Source organism: Syngnathus typhle, linkage group LG7 (genome assembly GCF_033458585.1).
Source record: "Syngnathus typhle isolate RoL2023-S1 ecotype Sweden linkage group LG7, RoL_Styp_1.0, whole genome shotgun sequence".
NCBI lineage: Eukaryota > Metazoa > Chordata > Actinopteri > Syngnathiformes > Syngnathidae > Syngnathus > Syngnathus typhle.
The window spans coordinates 2854004-2876046 of NC_083744.1; the positions used below are offsets into that span (position 1 = coordinate 2854004).

Sequence of the window (22043 nt, forward strand, 5' to 3'; positions counted from 1 at the left end):
CAACCAACCTGTGTAAGTCAAAGTCAGCTTTATTGTCAATCCCTTCATATGTCAAGACACACAAAAAAAACGAAATTCCGTTTCCTCCATCCCACGGTGACGAGACACAGTACACAATAAACATACAAGTAGACGACACAAAATAAAAACAAGAAGGCACAAACAATAAATAATAAATAATAAATAAATAAAATGAGTGATGAATAAATAATAAACAAATAACCCAATAAATAAGAGGAGCAAAACTGAGCCAGTGTGCGTACAGCAGACAGTAAGCATAGCGCAAAGTACAGGACGCTACGCAGAAAGGGGGGGCGAGTTCAGGGATACTAACAGCCTGGAGTATGAAACTGTTGGAGAGTCTGGTGGTGCGGGAGCGCAGGCTCCTGTACCTCTTCCCAGAGGGCAGAAGCTCAAACAAAGAGTGAGCGGGGTGACTCACATCACTCACAATTGTGGTCGCCTTACGGGTGAGATGGGAGGTGTAAATGTCCTTCAAGGAGGGGAGCGAAGCACCAATAATCTTACCAGCCGTGTTCACTATGCGCTGCAGGGCCTTCAAGTTGTAGTCAGTGCAGCCGCCACCCCAAACAGCAGTCTCATTTCTGCTTCAGTGTCTTAACATTTTCCTAAATCTGAAGAAATCAAACGAGCATGCAGTGAGTAAATTGGATAACAGGTTTGCCGTGAGGCGCAGATAGCGCGCGCCCTAAATTGTGGACATAATCCAACAGTACCACTATAAAACTAAAAAATTTTAGTGCACACATGTGTTTTTGTTAGTGTAAATATGTTTTTGTTATTGTATATATGTTGTTTTGTGTTATTCAGGCCGATAAATGCAATTGCTATACAGACACCATGTCCTTAGTGTCATTTTCTGTACCGCTTTGTCCCAGCGGGGGTCGCGGGCGTACTGGAGTCTATCCCAGCCGTCATCGGGCAGTAGGCGGGGGACACCCTGAACTGGTTGCCAGCCAATCGCAGGGCACACAGAGACAAACAACCATCTGCACTCACACCTGCATTTGGAGTGCACAATTGGCCTACCAAGCATGTTTTTGGGATGTGAGAGGAAACCGGAGTGCCCGGAGAAAACCCACGCTGACACGGGTAGAACATGCAAACTCTACACAGGGAGGGCCAGAGGTGGAATCGAACCCGCACCCTCCTAACTGTGAGGCGGACGTGCTAGCCAGTGCGCCACCGAGCCACCCTGTGTCATAACATATGACACAAATTTAAAAAAAGGTGTCCTCTTTTTCAGAAACCCAAATCTGGTCACTCTAGTTACGTTGCCTTGCTTACCTGACAGCTGTTGTCTTTCCTCATTGTCATAAAGACACCGCTTTCTTGTTTCATTCCGCGATTTAAAATGCCGCAATATCTTTGCGACTACAAGTCTACCACAGGTTGCTGCAAGCCATGCAGCGCGACTAGTCTACAGTGGTCCCCAACCTTTTTTGCGCCACGGACTGGTTACGCGTCAGAAATATTTTCGCGGACCGGGCTTTATATAAATAAATAATACATTCATATAAATAAATTATCCATTTAGAATCAATATATAAATACGATGAAATAAAATGATACGACTAGCGTAAAAACAACATAAAAATAAAACTCAGCATTATGTTGAATTAGTGGGAGCGCTGAGCTTGTTTCTCATAAACGAGCTGGTCCCATCTAGGCGTAATCAGAGACAATGACACCTGAAGTGGTTAAGGTTTGTCTTTTAATACAGGATGCTTTGTCTCCATGTGCCGAAGCAGTTTTGAAGGCTTTATTACCTCGTCAGCTAGTCTGTCGCCACATATTATGCAGAGTGGGCTTGGCGCGTCAGAGTCATCTGTGGCGATAATCCATATTTTAAGTAGGACTCCAGACATTTTCTTTTAAATGCAGCTTTCCTTTTCTTAGAAGTCGTAGCCTCTTCTTCTTCCGTCTCTTCATTGGGCTTTTTTCCCTTTCCGAAGAAGCTTTCCAAACATCTCTGTTTCTTGCTCATATTTGCTTGCTTCAGCTGATAAATGAAGGCAAGAAAACAAACATCAGTGTTGGATCAGGGAGGCCATCGAGATCCACAAGCGGGGCCCGAGGACCATCAACAGGGATGAGGGAGCTTTCATGCTCCCTACCACCTGGAGCAGCATTCTGGAAGGGTGAATGGACAGCAGAGGGCGTGACTCACCTGTCAAATCTGACAGGTGAGCCACGCGTTCATTCATCAGCTGATAAAGACGCGTCACACCTACACTAGTGACACTCTGATGAAGGCAAAAGTACACGCCGAAACATGTCAGGTAAATAAAACAACCTAAATCGTTTGTCTGTGATAAAAGAACCAGTCAACTAATTTATAAGTGAAGACAAAATGAACTTAGTACAAACACACGTGACAGTATCAATAATGACGACACGCGCGTGTTAGGGATGGGCGGATCGATACCAAAATATCGATATATCGATCCAGGCTGCTCATTTTTGAGTATCGATCTCCCTAGCTAAAATATCGATACTTACAATTATTTAATTATATTTTTCCTCATTTTTTTCTGCTCCAATTTGACGACTTGCACTCATGCTAGCACTACTTTTCCTTCCGCCTGCTGCACCGGCGTGTCCTGCTCTGCTCTGCTCCCGCCCCCTTTTCTCACAAGCCAAGCCCTCCTCCTCCGCCCCCCGTTCCAATCCAAACAAACACAAACAAGCATGGCCACGGCGGCGGCCCAGTCCGAACGCAAGAGAAGTCTGGTTTGGGGATATTATATTTTACTTAATAACAACGAGGCAAAATGTGAAATATGTCACAAAACAATTAAATATTGTGGCAACACCACAAACTTGACAAAACATTTAAGCAAAATTCACCCCACGGTTCATGAAGAGCTGCAGTTGAAACGTGCCGCAGACACTAAGGCAGCGACGGAAAACCCTGCAGCCACACCGAGGCTAAGGTACCAAAGTACCTTAGAAGCAGCGTTTCAGAAAGGCAAGACATATCCAGGTATCAGGTGCTAACCAAAAATCGTAAGCATTTGTGGTTGATGTGCTATTTGAAGCAATAATTACTACGCTTTAGTCAGTCATTTATAAATAAAGTTTTCCCCTTTTCAATTTGTGGTCGAACGCCATACGTTTTATTTGTAACTCCACTTCCTATAAACAACACTAAAGTATTACAATATTAAATGTAAGTATCCAGTGGCTTTACAAATTGATAGTTTTGCTGCTCATGACGATTAAGCCCTGCATCTCTGTTGGTACCATGTCTCTTTTTAGATTATACTAAAAGACAAAACTTTTTCCCAACAACAGAGAGAGAGAGAGAGAAAAGTAAAGAATAGCTCCTTTTTATTAAAGTTATACTATTAATATGCATCTTCCACTAATGCACTAATGTCTAAAAAGGTTAATAATTCATGTAGATGACGTAATACTTTTTTCTACAAAATTCAATAGATGACTCTCCAAGAGCAAGAATGCCACTTCATTTAAATTGTTTTTTTTGGGGGGGAAATCACACTTCCGGTATCGATATCGGATCGAATATCGGGTATTTGGGGTAGGAAATACTTGGTATCGGATCGATTCCAAAATCATTGGTATCGCCCATCCCTAATGCCACCCCGTCGAGTGGCGACGGTCGGGTTTTCAAGCACTCCCCGACACTCACGCCTCACTTAGCCCGCCCCGCTGAGTAGCACTGACGCTGCACGCTGATTGCTCGAAGGCTGAGGAACGCGACATTTGAATTTGGACTGGTTTTCTCCTCGATTTGGCTGCTTATAAAGTGAATTTTGCCACTTTTCTCGGACCTTCCCCGTGCACACCCTGGCAAGTTGAAGAGCCACAGCGACGACACGAGTTCAAAGGACAAAAAAGGTAAGTTGTTTTTGCAAACCTCACGTGGTAGCGGACGGTATAACGACGTCATAACACGTTGCCACCTCCTGACTTCTGAAATTTGAACAGCAAACAACCAAGTGAATAAAAAGAAGACACGCGCACTGAACTGAAAGGCAAACAAATTTGTAAGTATGTGAGACGACAAGGATACTGTCGTATGTCACATGACGTTTCTGCCTGCTTTCCGACTTACTACTCTAAACTCTACAGACAGAAAATGGCACTTTTGCCCCGTCCCAAACAGTTTTTCAGACGGCTGCTACAACATTCTATTCAGCATGTCGCTGCAATGTTTTTACTGCAATGTCACCTCACTTCTACAATTTTACACTTTTGCAATTTGACCTGGGGGTGGCAGCAGGTTCTACTGTGGGGGCTGTTATGTATGGCAAGCAATTTGATCATTAGACAGTGTTTTTCATTAGTTCGGTCTTTCTCAACATTAGTTGGACATTGAGCCACACGAGTTACGCACTTTGTCTTACGAGTTGCACAGAAACTCTAACCAGTCACTAATTTTAAGCAACATTGAAATTAGTCAAACGTGAATTATTCCAACATGTGAACGAGTGACCTATGATTTTCTGCAGAAGTTAGCTAAAAGGAGCTGAAATGCCCACCATATAATATGGGTTACATGTCTGCTCGTGGCGGCTCGGTGAGGCACTGGGTAGCACGTCCGCCTCACAGTTAGGAGGGTGCGGGTTCGATTCCACCTCTGGCCCTCCCTGTGTGGAGTTTGCATGTTTTCCCTGGGCACGCGTGGGTTTTCTCCGGGCACTTCGGTTTCCTCCCACATCCCAAAAACATGCTTGGTAGACCGACTGAGCGCTCCTAATTGTCCCTAGGTGTGAGTGTGAGTGCAAATGGTTGATTGTCTCTGTATTTCCTGCGATTGGCTGGCAACCGGTTCAGGGTGTCCCCCGCCTGCTGCCCAATGATGGCTGGGATAGGCTCCAGAACACCCGCGATCCCCGTGGGGACTAAGCGGTTCAGAAAATGGATGGATGGATAGATGGATGGATGTTTACTCATGAATGCACAGATCACTTTGCTACGCACCATCTATTTTGACTTACAAGCTAACTAGTGAGGCTCAAAATGGTACCTTAGTACACGTTCACTAGCTGGTGTAATTCTAACCTCACTTGTTAACTAGTGAAACGTGTTTTCTTTCTTGTGAATTAGTTCAGTCCAGAGTGACTAGTTAAACGGATATACGCAGATAGTGAACAAATAAAAGGCATTTTGACTTACTAGTCAGACCGAGTGAGTCAGAAAGGAAAATCCCTTTGCATTTACTAGTTCATTAGTTAACATTTTGAACCCCACAAGTCAGATAGTGAGGCTGGGAAGATCCCAACTAATGGTACTAGTGGACATACGTATTCCTTACTAGTGAACTAGTGAGCAATTCCAAACTTGACAAGTGAAATAGTGAGATAAAAAAAAAAAAAACATAACTGGTAAAGAAATTACACTGTGAGGTCAAAATGTGACTGTCACATGCGCGTAAAATGTCTTTTTAGCTTACATGTTCACTAGTAAGTCAATTTTGAAGCTTTCTAGTCAGTCTACATTGCCCACGATGCATAGGACAGGAAGTATTACCTTTAAACAGCTAATTATGATGCATTTCGTCCGAGAAGGTTTTATTTTGCAAATATTACTGTTGTATGTAGGTCTACAATTATTTTATTCATTTTAACTGCCGCGACTATGCATTTAATTTAAAAATTACTATTGTATCTTTTTCTGCACCTTTTTTTATTATTATTAATTTTTTATTTTAACTGCCGCGACTATGAAGTTAGGATGTGTGCATAAACAAAAATAAATGGGATCAGTCACGTGATGTCCAAAGTTCTTTTGGCGAGGTGTAGGACACAACCTTTTTGCATTTTGAATATGTTTTGCATTTTCATTTCATGAGACCAGGACTATGAATGTTCCTTCCCTGGAAAAAATAAGCATTTAAAGCAATGGTTATTAGAGTGACGAACACGGGTTGAGGGGTATGATTCTGATCTCTCCTATAATAGGGAGCAGTAAAAGTTTTAAATTCCATCTGAGCTTCTCAAACGTAACTTGTGACTGTCGACAATTAAAAGTGATCTTTTTTGCTAACAATAACAAGTGATAAGAAGCTCAAGTAATCCGTGATGACCAGTCCTGGCAACCTTGGCTGCAATTTTACCCAGCTACAGTTGTAAAAACGTGAGTGCCAGCCGAAGCACAACAGCGACTGAACATGAGCTCGCAGAGAGTGGGTTTTCCTCCTGCTCGGACAGGCAAATACACATGCTGGTTTGTAAATGCATCCGTGTAACTTGTCAAGTTTATTTGTATAGCCCTAAATCACAAGCAGTCTCAAAGGGCTTCACATAGACCAGTGCTTCTCAAATAGTGGGGCGCGCCCCCCTTGGGGGGCACAGTGCTATTCCTGGGGGGGCGCGTGTGACCCTGGGGAACAGGCTTTTTTTTTTGGCAGTACTAGAATAAAGTGTAATTGCGAATCTTCACAGCAGGGGGCAGTGGCGCTCTCATTGTTACTTCTGTGACGTTTGCGACAGTGCAACATTTTACGACTTACAAGACAAGTTAGGATAGTCACGGTGGGGAAGGGGGGGCGCGAATAGTTTTCTTCTTGCTAGGGGGGGGCGTAACAGAAAATAATTGAGAAGCACTGACATAGACAAAAATTGACAATTATTCTCAAAGCACCCACTGATCTTAAGCTCCCAAAAAGACAAGGGAAAAACTCAAAAACCCCTGCCAGGGGAAAATGAGAAACCTTGAGAAGGGACCACAGATGGAAGGATCCCCCTTTCAGGATCACCAGGTTGAAATGGATGCAGAGTGGGCACAAATAATACATAATATGAAAATCAATGAAAAAAAAGTGGATGTCCAAGTCAGAGTGAAGGGCTGCCGGAGGAGCCCTCTATTATCCTGGCAGTGTCTTCGAGGAGGTTGAGCTGCAGTTCCCCCATCCTGAATTGGCCCACAAGAATCCAGATAGCCGCTGTCAGCTTGGGTGCCACCTAACCAACTGCCGGGGGGGGTGGGGGTGAAAACAAACTCCGGCCGAATCGGCCACTACAGGTTAGTTAAAGGCCATATCATAGAAATGTGTCTTTAAACGTGTCCTAAATGTTTCTACTGAGGTAGCAGTTCTAATATCCATTGGTAGGGCATTCCAAAGCTCTGGAGCCCGACTAGAAAATGCTCTAGACCAGGGGTCACCAACACGGTGCCCGCGGGCGCCAGGTCGCCCGTGAGGACAGCATGAGTCGCCCGCAGGACTGTTCTAAAATTAGCTCGAATAGCGGCACTTGTCTGTGAGCTGCATCTATTTATTTTGCAGTCAAACCTCGGTTTCCGAACGTCCAGGTTCTCGAACAAATCAGAATTTGAACAAAAAATTCGAGATTTCTTTGCTTCGGTTGTTGAACAAAATTCGGAGGTCGAACCTCGCGTGATGAGCCGGGAGGACCAGAGAAAACCCGACCGCGCGGCCCGGATGCCGACTGACTTTGTAGTTATTGTATTTTCGTTACTTTGAGGATTGTATTAACCCCTTATCATGCTTCCAAAGAAAGCAAGTGGGAGCAGTAAAGCCATCCTAAAACACAAAGACGGTCTTAAAGCAATGCGACAGTGAGCGCCCGGCCGGCGCGCTGTGGTCGCGCGATCGGACCAAATTAAGCTCCCTGCGCACTGAGGTCCACTTCATTTTTGGAAAGTACGTCAGGACTTTAAAAATATTTTCTAAATTTCAACGACGGCTCTGTCACATTAAGGCGACCAGCGCGGTGCAGTTACGCGGTGGGGGACGGGCTCTAGTTGGGCGTTCGGCGATGCGCTACGGTTGCGCGATCGGACAAAAATGCGCAAATGAAAAAACGCTTAATAAAAGGCGGGGTTTTTTTAGTCTTGGAACCGACTACAATTTTTTCCATTATTTGTAATGGGGAAAAATAGATTCTGAAATCAACCGATTCGCTTCTCGAACCGCCTTCTGGAACGGATTGTGGTCGAAAACCGAGGTTTGACTGAATTTTTGCTATTCTTGTTAAAATCACACTTACATGTGAACTGGAAATGACAATAATAACACATAGTGAAAGCTAAATTGAGCAAATTGGCTATTTCAGAAGTGTGGGTCAAACTGGTAGCCCTTTGCCTTAATCAGTATCCAGGAAGTAGCTCTCGGTTTAAGAAAGGTTGGTGACCCCTGCTCTAGACCCTGCAGACATTTTCTTGGCCCTCTGTGTCGCTAAAAGAGTAGCGTTTTCCGAACGAAGGTTACGAGACGGAACATAAGGAACAACTAGGTCGACGAGATATGAAGGCGCTAAGCCATGCAGGGATTTATATGTTAATAGAAGAACCTTGAAGTCGCATCTTAAATGGACCGGGAGCCAGTGTAAGTTGGCTAATGTTGGGGTAATGTGATAACATTTTCTTGTCCGTGAGAGCAGCCTTGCAGCAGCATTTTGTACTAACTGTAGACTTTTGATGCGGGACTTAGGAAGACCAGAGAATAATAAATTACAGTAGTCCAGGCGCGACTTGACGAACGCATGTATAATAGTTTCCGCATCACTGGTCGAGCGGATCGGACGAATCTTTGCAATATTACGAAGGTGAAAAAACGCAATTCTAGTTATATTCTTAATGTGCTTTTGAAAGGAGAGCGTTTGGTCAAATATTACCCCGAGATTAGTTACAGTATCGCTCTGAGTGATAGTTTGGTTATCTATAGTTATAGTGGTTTCCTTAAACAAGTGTTGATAACGAGTTGGACCAATTATCAACATCTCAGTTTTATCTGGGTTAAGACGAGTGAAGTTGAGAGACATCCATTGCTTGATCTCCGCAAGGCACGCCTCAAGATTACAACAATCCCGCGGATCTGTCATTGATAACGGCATATATAATTAGGTGTCATCCGCGTAGCATTGAAAACTAATATTATATTTACGTATTATGTCCCCAAGCTGAATCATATAAATATTTAAATAGAATTGGTCCGATTACCGATCCCTGTGGGACACCACACGTAACATTATAGAGCTCCGAGGACGAATTGCCATGGACCACTCGGTGCGTCCTGTCTGATAGATAGGAATGGAACCAGCCTAGTGCTGACCCTGAAATACCAACACAACTTTTAAGACGCCCTAATAAAATATCAAAGTCTACAGTGTCGAAGGCAGCACTAAGATCGAGTAGTAAGAGTACAGATGAAGTGTTTGAATTAGGGGTGTAAATCGCGGGTTTTGTCACGTATAATATCGATACAAAGAACTACGATACGATATTTGCCGATATCTTAAAGCCTGCTGCGATTCATTCACGATATATCCCGATATAGTGCTCTACGATCAATATTTTTTTTTAATAGAAAATATAGAACAATATCCTGATTTATAACAATTCATATGCAAAATCAACAAGGTACTGCAAACTCTTTATTTAGGAAATTACAAGAGTATTGCAGTATACAAAGTGCTTATTTTAACACTGAACTTTGATGTCGTGTTTTTTCTTTAAATATGCGGTGAGATTTGTGCTCCCTGAATATTTGATCACCGCATGGCAGGATTTACAAACTGCACGTGTCTTGTCCGTTGAGCCATATTTTCTTTGGAATCCAAAGTGCTTCCAAACGAATGACTTGAAGCCTAAAGGGGAGCAAATTTCTTCGTCTTTTTGGACACTAGCCATAGCACCAGCCCAGGAGCCGCGTACTTGTTGTCGACTCCCCTTTCACGTGCGTGGTCTGCTCACAACACAACACGCGCAGTGCGCTCCCGGAAAGAGGAAGCAAGCAACTATGAACTGGATTTCAAAATAAAGCATTATATCGATTAATCGATGTGTATCGATGTATCGTTACACCCCTAGTTTGAATCCATAGCTGTGAGGAGATCGTTAGTCACTTTAGCAAGTGCTGTCTCAGTGGAATGATTAGCTCTAAAACCAGACTGAAAAGAGTCATATCGATTATTAGCGACCATGTAATCAATAAGCTGCTGCGCTACTACTTTTTCAAGAAGTTTTACTATAAATGGGAGGTTTGAAACTGGCCTATAATTACTGAGACAGTCCGGGTCAAGATTTGGTCGCTTAAGTAACGGTTTAATGATGGCGGTTTTAAAGGCTGTTGGCACTATCCCAGAAGAGACAGACAGATTGATTATATTTAAGACGGATGGTCCTAAAATTCGAAATAATTCTTTAAGTAGTTTGGCTGGAAGAGGGTCGAGTAAACATGTTGTTTGTTTAGCCGCACTAACCAATTGTGTAAGCCTTTCAAGGGACACGCTTTTAAAATTTGAGAGGGTTATTGCATGATCATCAGCGCCAGTAACTCAGCGCAGTTGCAGTCATGGAGTTAAAATTACGGCTCCTATAATTCTGATTGCTCTCTTGTCTTTGACAAGGAACTAAAATTTCAAATTTTATTAAGTAATGATCAGACAGAACAGTAGTGTATGGCAGTACTGCTACATTTGAGGTTGCAAGTCCTCGGGATAATTCCAGATCTAAGGTATTTCCATTCTTATGCGTTGCTGCCTGTACGGCTTGCGTAAAACCAAACGTATCAGTTAAAGTCTGAAACGCCGAAGTAAGTGGCTCTGACGGTAAATTCATGTGGATGTTGAAATCGCCCATGATAATTATATTATCCGCATTGGTTACTAGATCAGCCACGAATTCTGAAAATTCATCCAGGAAGCCAGAGTAAGCCCCGGGTGGACGGTAAACAACCACAAGATAAAATGACGGTAAAGCGGTGGATCGGACAGTGAGAACTTCAAATGTTTCAAATACGTTGATCGAACGAGTCCTAAATCTAAGCTCGGAATTTGAGATGAGGGCGACACCCCCACCCTTTTTTCGAGGACACGCCACATGCGAGCTCAAAATTTGGAGTCGAGGCCTCGTTAAGCGGCAGCAGTTCATTAGGTTTTAACCAGGTCTCGCAGAGACCAAAAACGTTTAGATTATGTTCCGTGATGAGGTCATGAACAAGAGGTGCTTTCGTATGAAGCGATCTGATATTCATAAAACCTAGTTTAAGTGTTATTGGTCCATCAGGGTGCGTATCTATCGAAAGATTTTTAAACGAGATGCGAGTAAGATTGTGTTCTCTAGGCCTGACATCACCTCTCAAATGTTTGTTAGCGCGGTGGGACGATACGACCGTGGGAATTTGATAGTAAATATTTGTTACACATGTAAAATGATCTGAAACAGGCACCATTTCATCCGCAAAACTTAAACTATTAAACCGGAAAACCCGCGGTCCAATAGGGCGTACTGTCCCGTGTAGAGCAGAACAGATTCAATATTTTGTCATGTAATGTTGTACCCTCGTGGTCTTCAGGCCACTGTTCATCTCGAATCCTATTGAGGCTTTGGACAAGTTGAAGTTGAACAAGGTCTCTAGCCTAAACAATTCATTAGTGATCGAAGTAGTTCAATGGGTTTGATTAGCAATTAGTTGTTGATGACTCGATTAATTGTAGCACTTGTAAAGTGGACATGCTATTGCGTTAGCTCTTTGTTGAGTGTTGTTGCGTGTCTTTCATGTACATATGTATGCTGTAGTCAGCCATGTCCGACATGACCAAATCATGATTTGTTGTCCTGTTTGTGGTCAGCATCATGCGCCACAACTCCTCGTCCAGCCGAAGAAAAAGCGGCAATCCACGCCGTCGTCCTCCGCAGCCACTGCCTGGGCCATCCCCCGGTGTGCAATGCGCATCCTCCGCGGCATCCCCCAGAGAACGGCGCCCGCCTCAGTCACTGCAGCGGGCATCCCCCAGATGGCGCCACCCGCCACAGTCACCGCAGCGGGCATCCCCCAGAGGGCGCCGTGTTTGAATCCATAGCTGTGAGGAGATCGTTAGTCACTTTAGCAAGTGCTGTCTCAGTGGAATGATTAGCTCTAAAACCAGACTGAAAAGAGTCATATCGATTATTGGCGACCATGTAATCAATAAGCTGCTGCGCTACTACTTTTTCAAGAAGTTTTGGTATGAATGGGAGGTTTGAAACTGGCCTATAATTACTGAGACCATCCGGGTCAAGATTTGGTCTCTTAAGTAACGGTTTAATGATAGCGGTTTTAAAGGCTGTTGGCACTATCCCAGAAGAGACAGATTGATTATATTTAAGACGGATGGTCCTAAAATTTGAAATAATTCTTTTAGTTTGGCTGGAAGAGGGTCGAGCAAACATGTTGTTTGTTTAGCCGCACTAACCAATTGTGTAAGCCTTTCAAGGGACACGCTTTTAAAATTTGAGAGGGTTATTGCATGATCATCAGCGCTGGTAAACGGCGGTCTCGACTGAGCGATTGGAATGGTATTCTTGATCTCGTCCCTAATGGATTCAATCTTTTGAGCAAAACATTTCATAAACTCGTCAGCTGAGTGGAAGGAACTATCGGGGTTCGGCTGGTGTAGAGTCAGTTTTGCCACTGTATCAAATAGGTGTTTAGGGTTGTTTTTATTGAGATTAATAACTTGCAAAAAATACCGAGTTTTTGCTAAGATAAGCGAATCTTTATATTTCAGGAGGCTATCCTGCCATGCCTGATGGAAAACCTCAAGTTTGATTAAACGCCATCTGCGCTCATGCTTTCGACGTAATTGCTTAAGCGTACGCGTTTCATCTGTGAACCACGGAGTAGGCAATCTACGGCGAGTTTTCAGACGTAACGGCGCCACAGAGTCAATGGAATTTAACAATGTCGCATTGAATTCATTTGTAAGATTATCAATAGAGCCGATGTATGCGGGAAATATGGCGGTTGCCGGCGACAGTAACTCAGCGCAGTTGCAGTCATGGAGTTAAAATTACGGCTCCTATAATTCTGATTGCTCTCTTGTCTTTGACAAGGAACTAAAATTTCAAATTTTATTAAGTAATGATCAGACAGAACAGTAGTGTATGGCAGTACTGCTACATTTGAGGTTGCAAGTCCTCGGGATAATTCCAGATCTAAGGTATTTCCATTCTTATGCGTTGCTGCCTGTACGGCTTGCGTAAAACCAAACGTATCAGTTAAAGTCTGAAACGCCGAAGTAAGTGGCTCTGACGGTAAATTCATGTGGATGTTGAAATCGCCCATGATAATTATATTATCCGCATTGGTTACTAGATCAGCCACGAATTCTGAAAATTCATCCAGGAAGCCAGAGTAAGCCCCGGGTGGACGGTAAACAACCACAAGATAAAATGACGGTAAAGCGGTGGATCGGACAGTGAGAACTTCAAATGTTTCAAATACGTTGATCGAACGAGGCCTAAATCTAAGCTCGGAATTTGAGATGAGGGCGACACCCCCACCCTTTTTTTGAGGACACTCCACATGCGAGCTGAAAATTTGGAGGCGAGGCCTCGTTAAGCGGCAGCAGTTCATTAGGTTTTAACCAGGTCTCGCAGAGACCAAAAACGTTTAGATTATGTTCCGTGATGAGGTCATTAACGAGAAGTGCTTTCGTATGAAGCGATCTAATATTCATTAAACCTAGTTTAAGTGTAATCGGTCCATCAGGGTGCGTATCTATCGAAGGATTTTTAAACGAGATGCGAGTAAGATTGTGTTCTCTAGGCCTGACATCACCTCTCAAATGTTTGCGGTGGGACAATACGACCGTGGGAATTTGATAGTAAATATTTGTTACACATGTAGAATGATCTGAAACAGGCACCATTTCATCCGCAAAACTTAAACTATTAAACCAGAAAACCCGCGGTCCAATAGGGCGTACTGTCCCGTGTAGAGCAGAACAAACAGATTCAATATTTTGTCATGTAATGTTGTACCCTCGTGGTCTTCAGGCCAATGTTCATCTCGAATCCTTTTGAGGCTTTGGACAAGTTGAAGTTGAACAAGGTCTCTAGTCTATACAATTCATTAGTGATCTAAGTAGTTCAATGAGTTTGATTAGCGATTAGTTGTTGATGACTCGATTAATTGTAGCACTTGTAAAGTGGACATGCTATTGCGTTAGCTCTTTGTTGAGTGTTGTTGCGTGTCTTTCATGTACATATGTATGCTGTAGTCAGCCATGCGCCACAACTCCTCGTCCAACCGAAGAAAAGGCGGCAATCCACGCCGCCGTCCTCCGCAGCCACTGCCTGGGCCATCCTCCGGTGTGCAATGCACATCCTCTGCGGCATCCCCCAGACGGCGCCACCCGCCACAGTCACCGCGGAGGGCATCCCCCAGAGGGCGCCGCCCGCCGCAGTCACGGCAGCCGGGTCCATCTGGGAATAGTGAGCTCACTGCGCCGTTGTTCCAATTTGATGACACGTTGCTAAAGGTTTTTGTATTTCCAGCTCAGCCACCTGCGCCGCCGCCCAGGAGGCGAAGGTACCGGCCAGGGACCAAGGCCCTAATGGAGATCCGCAAGTTCCAGAAGAGCACAGAGCTCCTCATCAGGAAAGCGCCCTTCTCTCGCCTGGTAAGGTTTTACCAGCTCACACGTTAGCCCGTAAGCTTGTCAGATCATTGCCTTGACATGTAGCCACCCTCCCACACACCCAGGTCCGTGAGGTGTGCCAGTCATATGGCAGAAGTGCCCTCAGATGGCAGGTCTTCGCCCTGATGGCGCTTCAGGAGGTAAAGTCGCCGGGGAGGTCCAAATGTCATACTAAAGTCTCTATCCTACTGAGCGACCAAGAATTGCGAGTGTTTTCAAATGGAGTGATTACTGCATTTTCGTTATGGTTTGTCGAAGGTCGCAAACGTTCGACAAACAGTGACCAAACGTTTGGCAAATGTTCACCTGTACTTTTCTTCTACGCGGGGGAAATTTTGAACAGGGAGTTTTTTACATATTCAAAATTTTATTGCGACAACAAGAACTTCCTAAAAAGGTCGGTGAACATTTGGGACATTGAACGATCCCTGACCAACTTTGGCGTTTACGCAAGTGACAATCGGTGATGCCCCATTTCCGCCTGCCGACTCTCTGCAACCCAAAATATTCCGCTGCCCTTGCCGACGCCGGACGCAGCGGGACACTCGGGCCGGGTTACACATTGACGACTTGTTGGGATCTTTACAGGCGGCTGAGGCCTTATTGGTGTTGCTGTTCTCTGATGCCAACCTGTGCGCCATCCACGCCAAGCGGGTCACCATTTTTCCCGGCGATCTCCAGCTGGCCCGACGGATCCGCGGACAAGATTTCTGATTAAGATGATAGCCGCGTGGTGATTCAAACGTTTCACAGTGACGACTCGACACAACCCAACCTTTGTAGTTGAAATCGACTTAAATACTGTTGTTTGCAGGGATTGTGTTTTATATATAGTGAAGTGTTTGTGTTTTATATCTAAAGTTATGTGACAAGAGTGGATAATTTCTTGGCCCTGCCCACTTCATCACCAGGCAACCAATTATGTGAGTGCTAAGCTTCACTCTGTAGTGTCATCCACGCGCGTCACCGTTTTTCCCCGCGACATCCAGCTTGCCTGATGTACCCGCGGGCAAGATTTCTGATTAAGATGATAGGCCCATGGTGACTCTAACGTTTCACGGTCACCACTCGACTCAACCCAACCTGTATAGTAGAAATCCTCTTCCATTACTGTTTGCAGTGTTTGTGTTTTATCGATAGTGCAGTGTTTCTGTTCTGTATATAAAGTTCCGTGATGTGTGTTCATCGTAAGACAAAGTGTTTTCATTAAAATACAAATATTTCTAAAAAACAAAATATTTTTGGTACTATTGAGAGCTTACCTGAGTAATTTTTTTTACATCAGAAAAATAAACATTTCAATATTATTGTGCGGTTAGTTGTTAATCTTGATGTGAATTGAATGAGCAAACACTAACAAACAAAACTAACTTATCTATTGAGGCACAATATTACATTACAGTGTCAATATTGTAGTCGACCACTCCAGATTGCCCGTAGGTTGTGGTTTTGAGCTCGAAAGGTTGCCTGTGTGCCCTGCAATTGGCGTTCGGGGTGTCCCCCGCCTACTGCCCGAAGTCTGCTGGGTTAAGCTCCAGCATACCAGCAAAGCTTGTGTCAAAAAGCAGTTCAGAAAAACGATGGATAGATAGATGGATGGATGGATATTATAGTACCGTTATTTTCTTTATTACGTTGTGTCGCAGACCCGAGCCGATCTGAACCACCGAGTCAATGTGGTTGTCAAGCCTGAAGCCATCCGTGTGTGAAATAGGGTAATGAGATATAAAGTCATTAAAAAAGTCCCAATGATCGCCACACACACATCTGGGTGTGGTGAAATTTGTCCTCTGCATTCAGCCCATCCCCGTATGATTTTGATCCATCCCATGGGGGAGAGGGGAGCAGTGAGCAGCAGCGGTGCTGCGCTCAGGAATCATTTGATGATCTAACCCCCCAATTCCAACCCTTAATGCTGAGTGCCAAGCAGGGAGGCAATGGGTCCCATTTTTATAGTCTTTGGTAGGACCCGGCCGGGGTTTGAACCCACAACTTTCCAATCTCATGGCGGACACTCCACCACTTGGCCACTGAGCTTTTTTTTTTTTTTTTTTCTAAAACATCCATCCATCCATTTTCTGTACCGCTCTCTCCCCACGGGGGTCGCAGGCGTGCTGGAGCCTATCCCAGCCGTCATCAGGCAGTAGGCGGGGGACACCCTGAACCGGTTGCCAGCCAATCGCAAGGCACACAGAGACAAACAACCATTTGCACTCACACTCATACCTAGGGACAATTTGGAGTCTTCAATCGGCCTACCAAGCATGTTTTTGGGATGTGGGAGGAAACCGGAGTGCCCGGAGGAAACCCACGCGGGCCCAGGGAGAACATGCAAACTCCACACAGGGAGGGCTGGAGGTGGAATCGAACCCGCACCCTCCTAACTGTGAGGCGGACGCGCTACCCAGTGCGTCACCGAGCCGCCCCTTTCTAAAACAAAGTAAAGAAAAAAAAGATCCACACTCTATTCCAGAAGATGGCGGTAATGCACCTAAGGTTGTTTGCTACCGCTACAAAACAAGAAGAAGACATTACCCACTCTACAACTAGCACTTGAAAATAATTGCCGTGTCAAAATTCACAGGCTGAATGTTGTTGTAACGTCGGTGTGTGTTGTGATCTCGCAACATGAACAACGTGGCTTCATTTGTGTTGATTTGGAGTCACGTCACCTCTGCCGGTAAGATCGCGAACTAAAGAGAAAATGATAATGAATGTTAGAAACACACAGTCCTAGTAAAGTTTTCGAACAACCTTGGCGCACACGATACCTTGTGTGTCCTAACCACAGCTAGTTTCCAGTCATGACTGTCCGTATGTTAGACATGAAATCAGGCTTTTGAATAATCATGAATTTGCTAATGCCTCCATAGCCATAGAAATGAAGTCAGGCATCAGCCACAACGTCATTTCTTATTCAATGCTGGTTTATTACCGCTGCGATGCAGTGCTGGCTCTACGCAGGGGAGGGAGGGGGCAACGCCCCCTCAAAAAGATGTCCTGCCCCCTCAAATCAAACTTTTAGAAGTGAAAAATCCGCTGATAGAAACACACGTTAATCGGCCACCTCTCTTCTCTCATGTCACCAGACACCAGGAAGTAACCGTTGCGCATCAGACTTTGCAGGAACCCCGCTTGGGATCTCAACAGCAAACCATTGTTCTTACAATAAGATTTTCTTGTTTTATTTTCATTGTTCGGGAGCTTTCATTGAGGAGCGATCTCGTCGACGAGCGATCACGCCGAGGCTTCTTCCCTGTCGGGAAGTCGCCGAGCCACCAAACATCGGAGCCTTCCAGCGCCATCGGCTCCGCGGCCGGCGTTGGATTTTGCTCCAGCGACTCCAGACCCGTGGCCCCGCTGGGGTTCCTCCCGGCGCCATCAGACTCGCGGCCGCATTAGGGTCCCACTCCAGCGTTGCCGGATTCGCGGCCGTCGCCGGACTTCGAGCCAGAAACGCTGGACCCGCGGCCGTTGCCGGACTTCGTCCCAGCAACGCCGGACCTGCGGACGTCGGCGGACTGCGTGCCAGCAACGCCGGACCCGCGGCCTTCACCGGACCTCTACCCACCTGCGCCGGACCAGCGATCATCCCCTCAGGAGCCCAGCTACCACCTGGCCCAGTAGGCAAACGCCATCAGCCCCACGAGGACACCCACCATCGGGCCTAGTAGGCTAACACCACCAGCCCAGGAGGAGAGCTACCATCAGGTATAGATTGATAGCCTTGATGGCCATGAAAGTGCTTCAGAAGGACATGGAGGAGCTGAAGTTATCAATGAAAGTGATGTCTTCAAATGTGGAAACTATAATGAGGCAACAGGCGATTATTACAGAGCTGATGGGAGAGGTGAAGCAGCTCAAACAATTAAACATTGAACAAAGTAAGAAAATTGTCAGCCTGGAAAATAGATTAGACAATTTGGAGCAGTACTCAAGAATGAGCGATGTCATCATCACAGGTTTAAGGATCAAACCACGGACCTACCAGCAGGCTGTGAAAGGCCTTGCTTCAGAGGATAATCCTGAACATGAGGAGACAACAGAGGAGCAGGTAAAAACTTTCCTCCAGAGTAAAGACATCGCCATTGACATTGTTAATATTGAGGCATGCCACACTCTGCCAACTAAGAGTCTAAAAAGTAAGCCTGTCATACCATCTATAATTGTCCGATTTACAAACAGGAAAAGTAAGATAAATCTGCTCAAACAAGGTAGAAAACTAAAAGGCACGAACGTGTACATTAATGAACACCTCACCAAGAAAAATGGTGAAATAGCTAAGAAAGCAAGAGATCTTAAGAAAAGCGGTAAAATACAGTCCACTTGGACTGCTGGTTGTAAGGTGTTCATCAAACCAGTTGGGGCAGCAGAAAGTTCTCATGGTCTCTGCATCAGTGCCATAGAGCAACTTAAGAGGTACGAAAAAGACTAGTAACCTGTACATTATTCTGCTGAACCTTAAGTTGTGGTACCTTTAGATCATGGAATGTAAAAAACCTGGTGAAATTATCAACCCACCATGAACCGTACTGACCAATGCCTTTCTTTTCCAACTGATGTGTTTAACAAATAAGCACTGATAACTGAAAATGAAGAACTTGATTTGAAAACATTTGACTTCACTGACCATAAGGGATTTGACATAGAGAACAATATTGATCCTGTGAATAACGTCTTCATCAACTACACTCAAAGGAACAGCAAATACTATACTGTAGAGCAATTTAACAAGAATGTAACAACAAATAGAGCAATATCAATTATACATTTTAATAGTAGGAGCCTGAAAGCAAACATCTCTAAGATCAAACAATGTTTAAAAGATATGAATAATCCGTTTACTGTAATTGCAATATCTGAAACCTGGTTAAAGGAAGATCAGTCTGAAAATATTGACATAGAGGGGTATGAGAGTTATACATTAAATAGGAAGGTAAAAAGATGTGGAGGAGTTGCTCTATTCGTAGATAAAAATTATAAGGGTAAGATAGTAAGAAGTATGTCTCAAGCAATAGATAATATTATGGAATGTATTACAATTGAAATAGAAATGGAATCATCCAAAAACATTCTGGTAAGCTGTGTATACAGATGTCCAGGTTCATGTATCGAGACATTTAGTGAACTATTATCAGGAATGTATGAAAGGAAAATCTATACGAAAATGGTGTACGTCTATGGCGATTATAATATAGATCTATTGAACCCACTTCAGCTGACTCCAGTAACAGAATTTATTAACTTAATGTACAGTATGAGTCTCTACCCTGGAATAAGCCGTCCGACTAGAATTACATCTCACAGTGCCACAATAATTGATAATATATTTACAAATGTAATTGAAAAGAAAGTAAAAACTGGACTGATAATAAATGATTCAAGCGACCACCTGCCAGTGTTTGCAGTTATCCAGGACTGTACAAAGAAAAAAAAGGATGCTATAACTTTTAAAATGTGTAGAAGGAACTCTGGTAATTCATTTAACTCATTCAAAAATGACCTTTTAAAACAAGACTGGAAAAAGGTATATGTGGGTGATGTAAATGAAGCCTACAACACATTCATGGCCATTATATCCGTACTTTATGATAAAAACTGTCCTCCTGTAAAGAAAGCAGTTAAACTAAATTCAGTGGAAAAAACAAGGCTGACAAAGGGAATCTTAAGTGCTTGCAAGAAGAAAAACCTATTATACAAAGATTTCTTAAAGATAAGAACAAAGGAAGCTGAATTAAAATATAAGATCTATAAAAACAAATTCTTCCCATGGGCTCACCACCTGTGGGAGGGGCCAAAGGGGTCGGGTGCAGTTCGAGCTGGGCGGCGGCCAAAGGCAGGGACCTTGGCGGTCTGATCCCCGGCTGCATAAGCTGGCTCTTGGGACATGGAATGTCACCTCTCTGGCTGGAAAGGAGCCCGAGCTGGTGTGCGAGGCAGAAAAGTTCCGACTAGATATAGTCGGACTTGCCTCAACGCACAGTTTGGGTTCTGGTTCAAGCCCTCTCGAGAGGGGCTGGACTCTCTTCCACTCTGGAGTTGCCCACGGTGAGAGGCGTCGAGCAGGTGTGGGTATACTTATTGCCCCCCGGCTGAGCGCCTGCACATTGGGGTTCACCCCGGTGAACGAGAGGGTAGCCTCCCTCCGCCTTCGGGTGGGGAGACGGGTCCTGACTGTTGTTTGTGTCTATGCACCAAACGGCAGCTCAGAGTACCCACCCTTCTTGGAGTCCCTGGAGGAAGTGCTGGAGAGCGCTCCTTCTCGGGACTCCATCGTTCTACTGGGTGACTTCAATGCTCACGTGGGCAATGACAGTGAGACCTGGAAGGGCATGATTGGGAGGAACGCCCCCCCCCCCGATCTGAACCCGAGCGGTGTTCTATTATTGGACTTCTGTGCTCGACACGGATTTTCTATAATGAACACCGTGTTCAAACATAAGGGTGTCCATGTGTGCACTTGGCACCAGGACACCCTAGGCCGCAGTTCGATGATCGACTTTGTAGTCGTGTCATCGGATTTGCGGCCGCATGTTTTGGACACTCGGGCGAAGAGAGGGGCGGAGCTGTCAACTGATCACCACCTGGTGGTGGGTTGGCTCCGATGGTGGGGGAAGATGCCGGTCCGACCTGGGAACGTCTGGTGGAATCCCCTGTCAGGAAGAGCTTCAACTCCCACCTCCGGCAGAGCTATTCACACGTCCCGGGGGAGGCGGGGGACATTGAGTCCGAGTGGACCTTGTTCCGCGCCTCCATTGTTGAGGCGGCCGACCGGAGCTGTGGCCGTAAGGTCATTGGTGCCTGTCGTGGCGGCAATCCCCGAACCCGCTGGTGGACACCGGCGGTAAGGGATGCCGTCAAGCTGAAGAAGGAGTCCTATCGGGCCGTTTTGGCGTGCGGGACTCCGGAGGCAGCTGACAGGTACCGGATGGCCAAGCGGAACGCGGCTTAGGCGGTTGCTGAGGCAAAAACCCGGACGTGGGAGGAGTTTGGCGAGGCCATGGAGAATGACCTCCGGACGGCTTCGAAGAAATTCTGGTCCACCATCCGGCGTCTCAGGAGGGGGAAGCAGTGCAACGTCAACACTGTTTACAGTGGAGATGGCGTGCTGCTGACCTCGACTTGGGACGTCGTGTGTCGGTGGGGAGAATACTTCGAAGACCTCCTCAATTCCACCGACACGCCTTCCATTGTGGAAGCGGGGCCTGGGGACTCTGAGGCGGACTCTCCAATCTCTGGGGTCGAAGTCACCGAGGTAGTTAAAAAACTCCTCGGTGGCAGGGCCCCGGGGGTGGATGAGATCCGCCCGGATTTCTTAAGGGCTCTGGATGTTGTGGGGCTGTCATGGCTGACACGTCTCTACAACATCGCGTGGACATCGGGGACAGTGCCTCTGGATTGGCAGACTGGGTTGGTGGTTCCCCTCTTTAAGAAGGGGGACCGGAGGGTGTGTTCCAATTACAGGGGAATTACACTCCTCAGCCTCCCTGGTAAGGTCTATTCAGGGGTGCTGGAGAGGAGGGTCCGTCGGGAGGTCGAACCTCGGATTCAGGAGGAACAGTGTGGCTTTTGTCCTGGCCGTGGAACAGTGGACCAGCTCTTCACCCTCAGCAGGATCCTCGAGGG

At 45.4% G+C, this 22043-nt stretch overlaps 2 protein-coding genes across 3 annotated transcripts; both read left to right on the forward strand.

The window, feature by feature from the left end:
* The first annotated feature begins 3653 nt into the window (after positions 1 to 3653).
* Positions 3654 to 15724, forward strand: LOC133157251 (histone H3-like centromeric protein A). 2 transcript variants are annotated; one of them, XM_061283644.1, is made up of 6 exons: positions 3654 to 3885; positions 3976 to 4034; positions 13998 to 14211; positions 14275 to 14399; positions 14483 to 14557; positions 15006 to 15724. In XM_061283644.1, the coding sequence occupies exons 3-6, from the start codon at positions 14004 to 14006 to the stop codon at positions 15129 to 15131; spliced, it is 534 nt and encodes a 177-aa protein (XP_061139628.1). In that variant the 5' UTR covers positions 3654 to 3885; positions 3976 to 4034; positions 13998 to 14003; the 3' UTR covers positions 15132 to 15724. The 2 variants fall into 2 exon arrangements, with proteins under 2 accessions (XP_061139628.1, XP_061139627.1); XM_061283643.1 differs by lacking the exon at positions 3976 to 4034 and having other exon boundaries at positions 3656 to 3885.
* Positions 15725 to 16485: 761 nt separating this feature from the next.
* LOC133157239 (uncharacterized) lies at positions 16486 to 20472 on the forward strand. Its single transcript, XM_061283618.1, has 2 exons — positions 16486 to 17097; positions 17507 to 20472. Exon 2 carries the CDS (start codon positions 19246 to 19248, stop codon positions 20272 to 20274), a length of 1029 nt encoding a protein of 342 aa, XP_061139602.1. The 5' UTR covers positions 16486 to 17097; positions 17507 to 19245; the 3' UTR covers positions 20275 to 20472.
* Positions 20473 to 22043: the final 1571 nt, after the last annotated feature.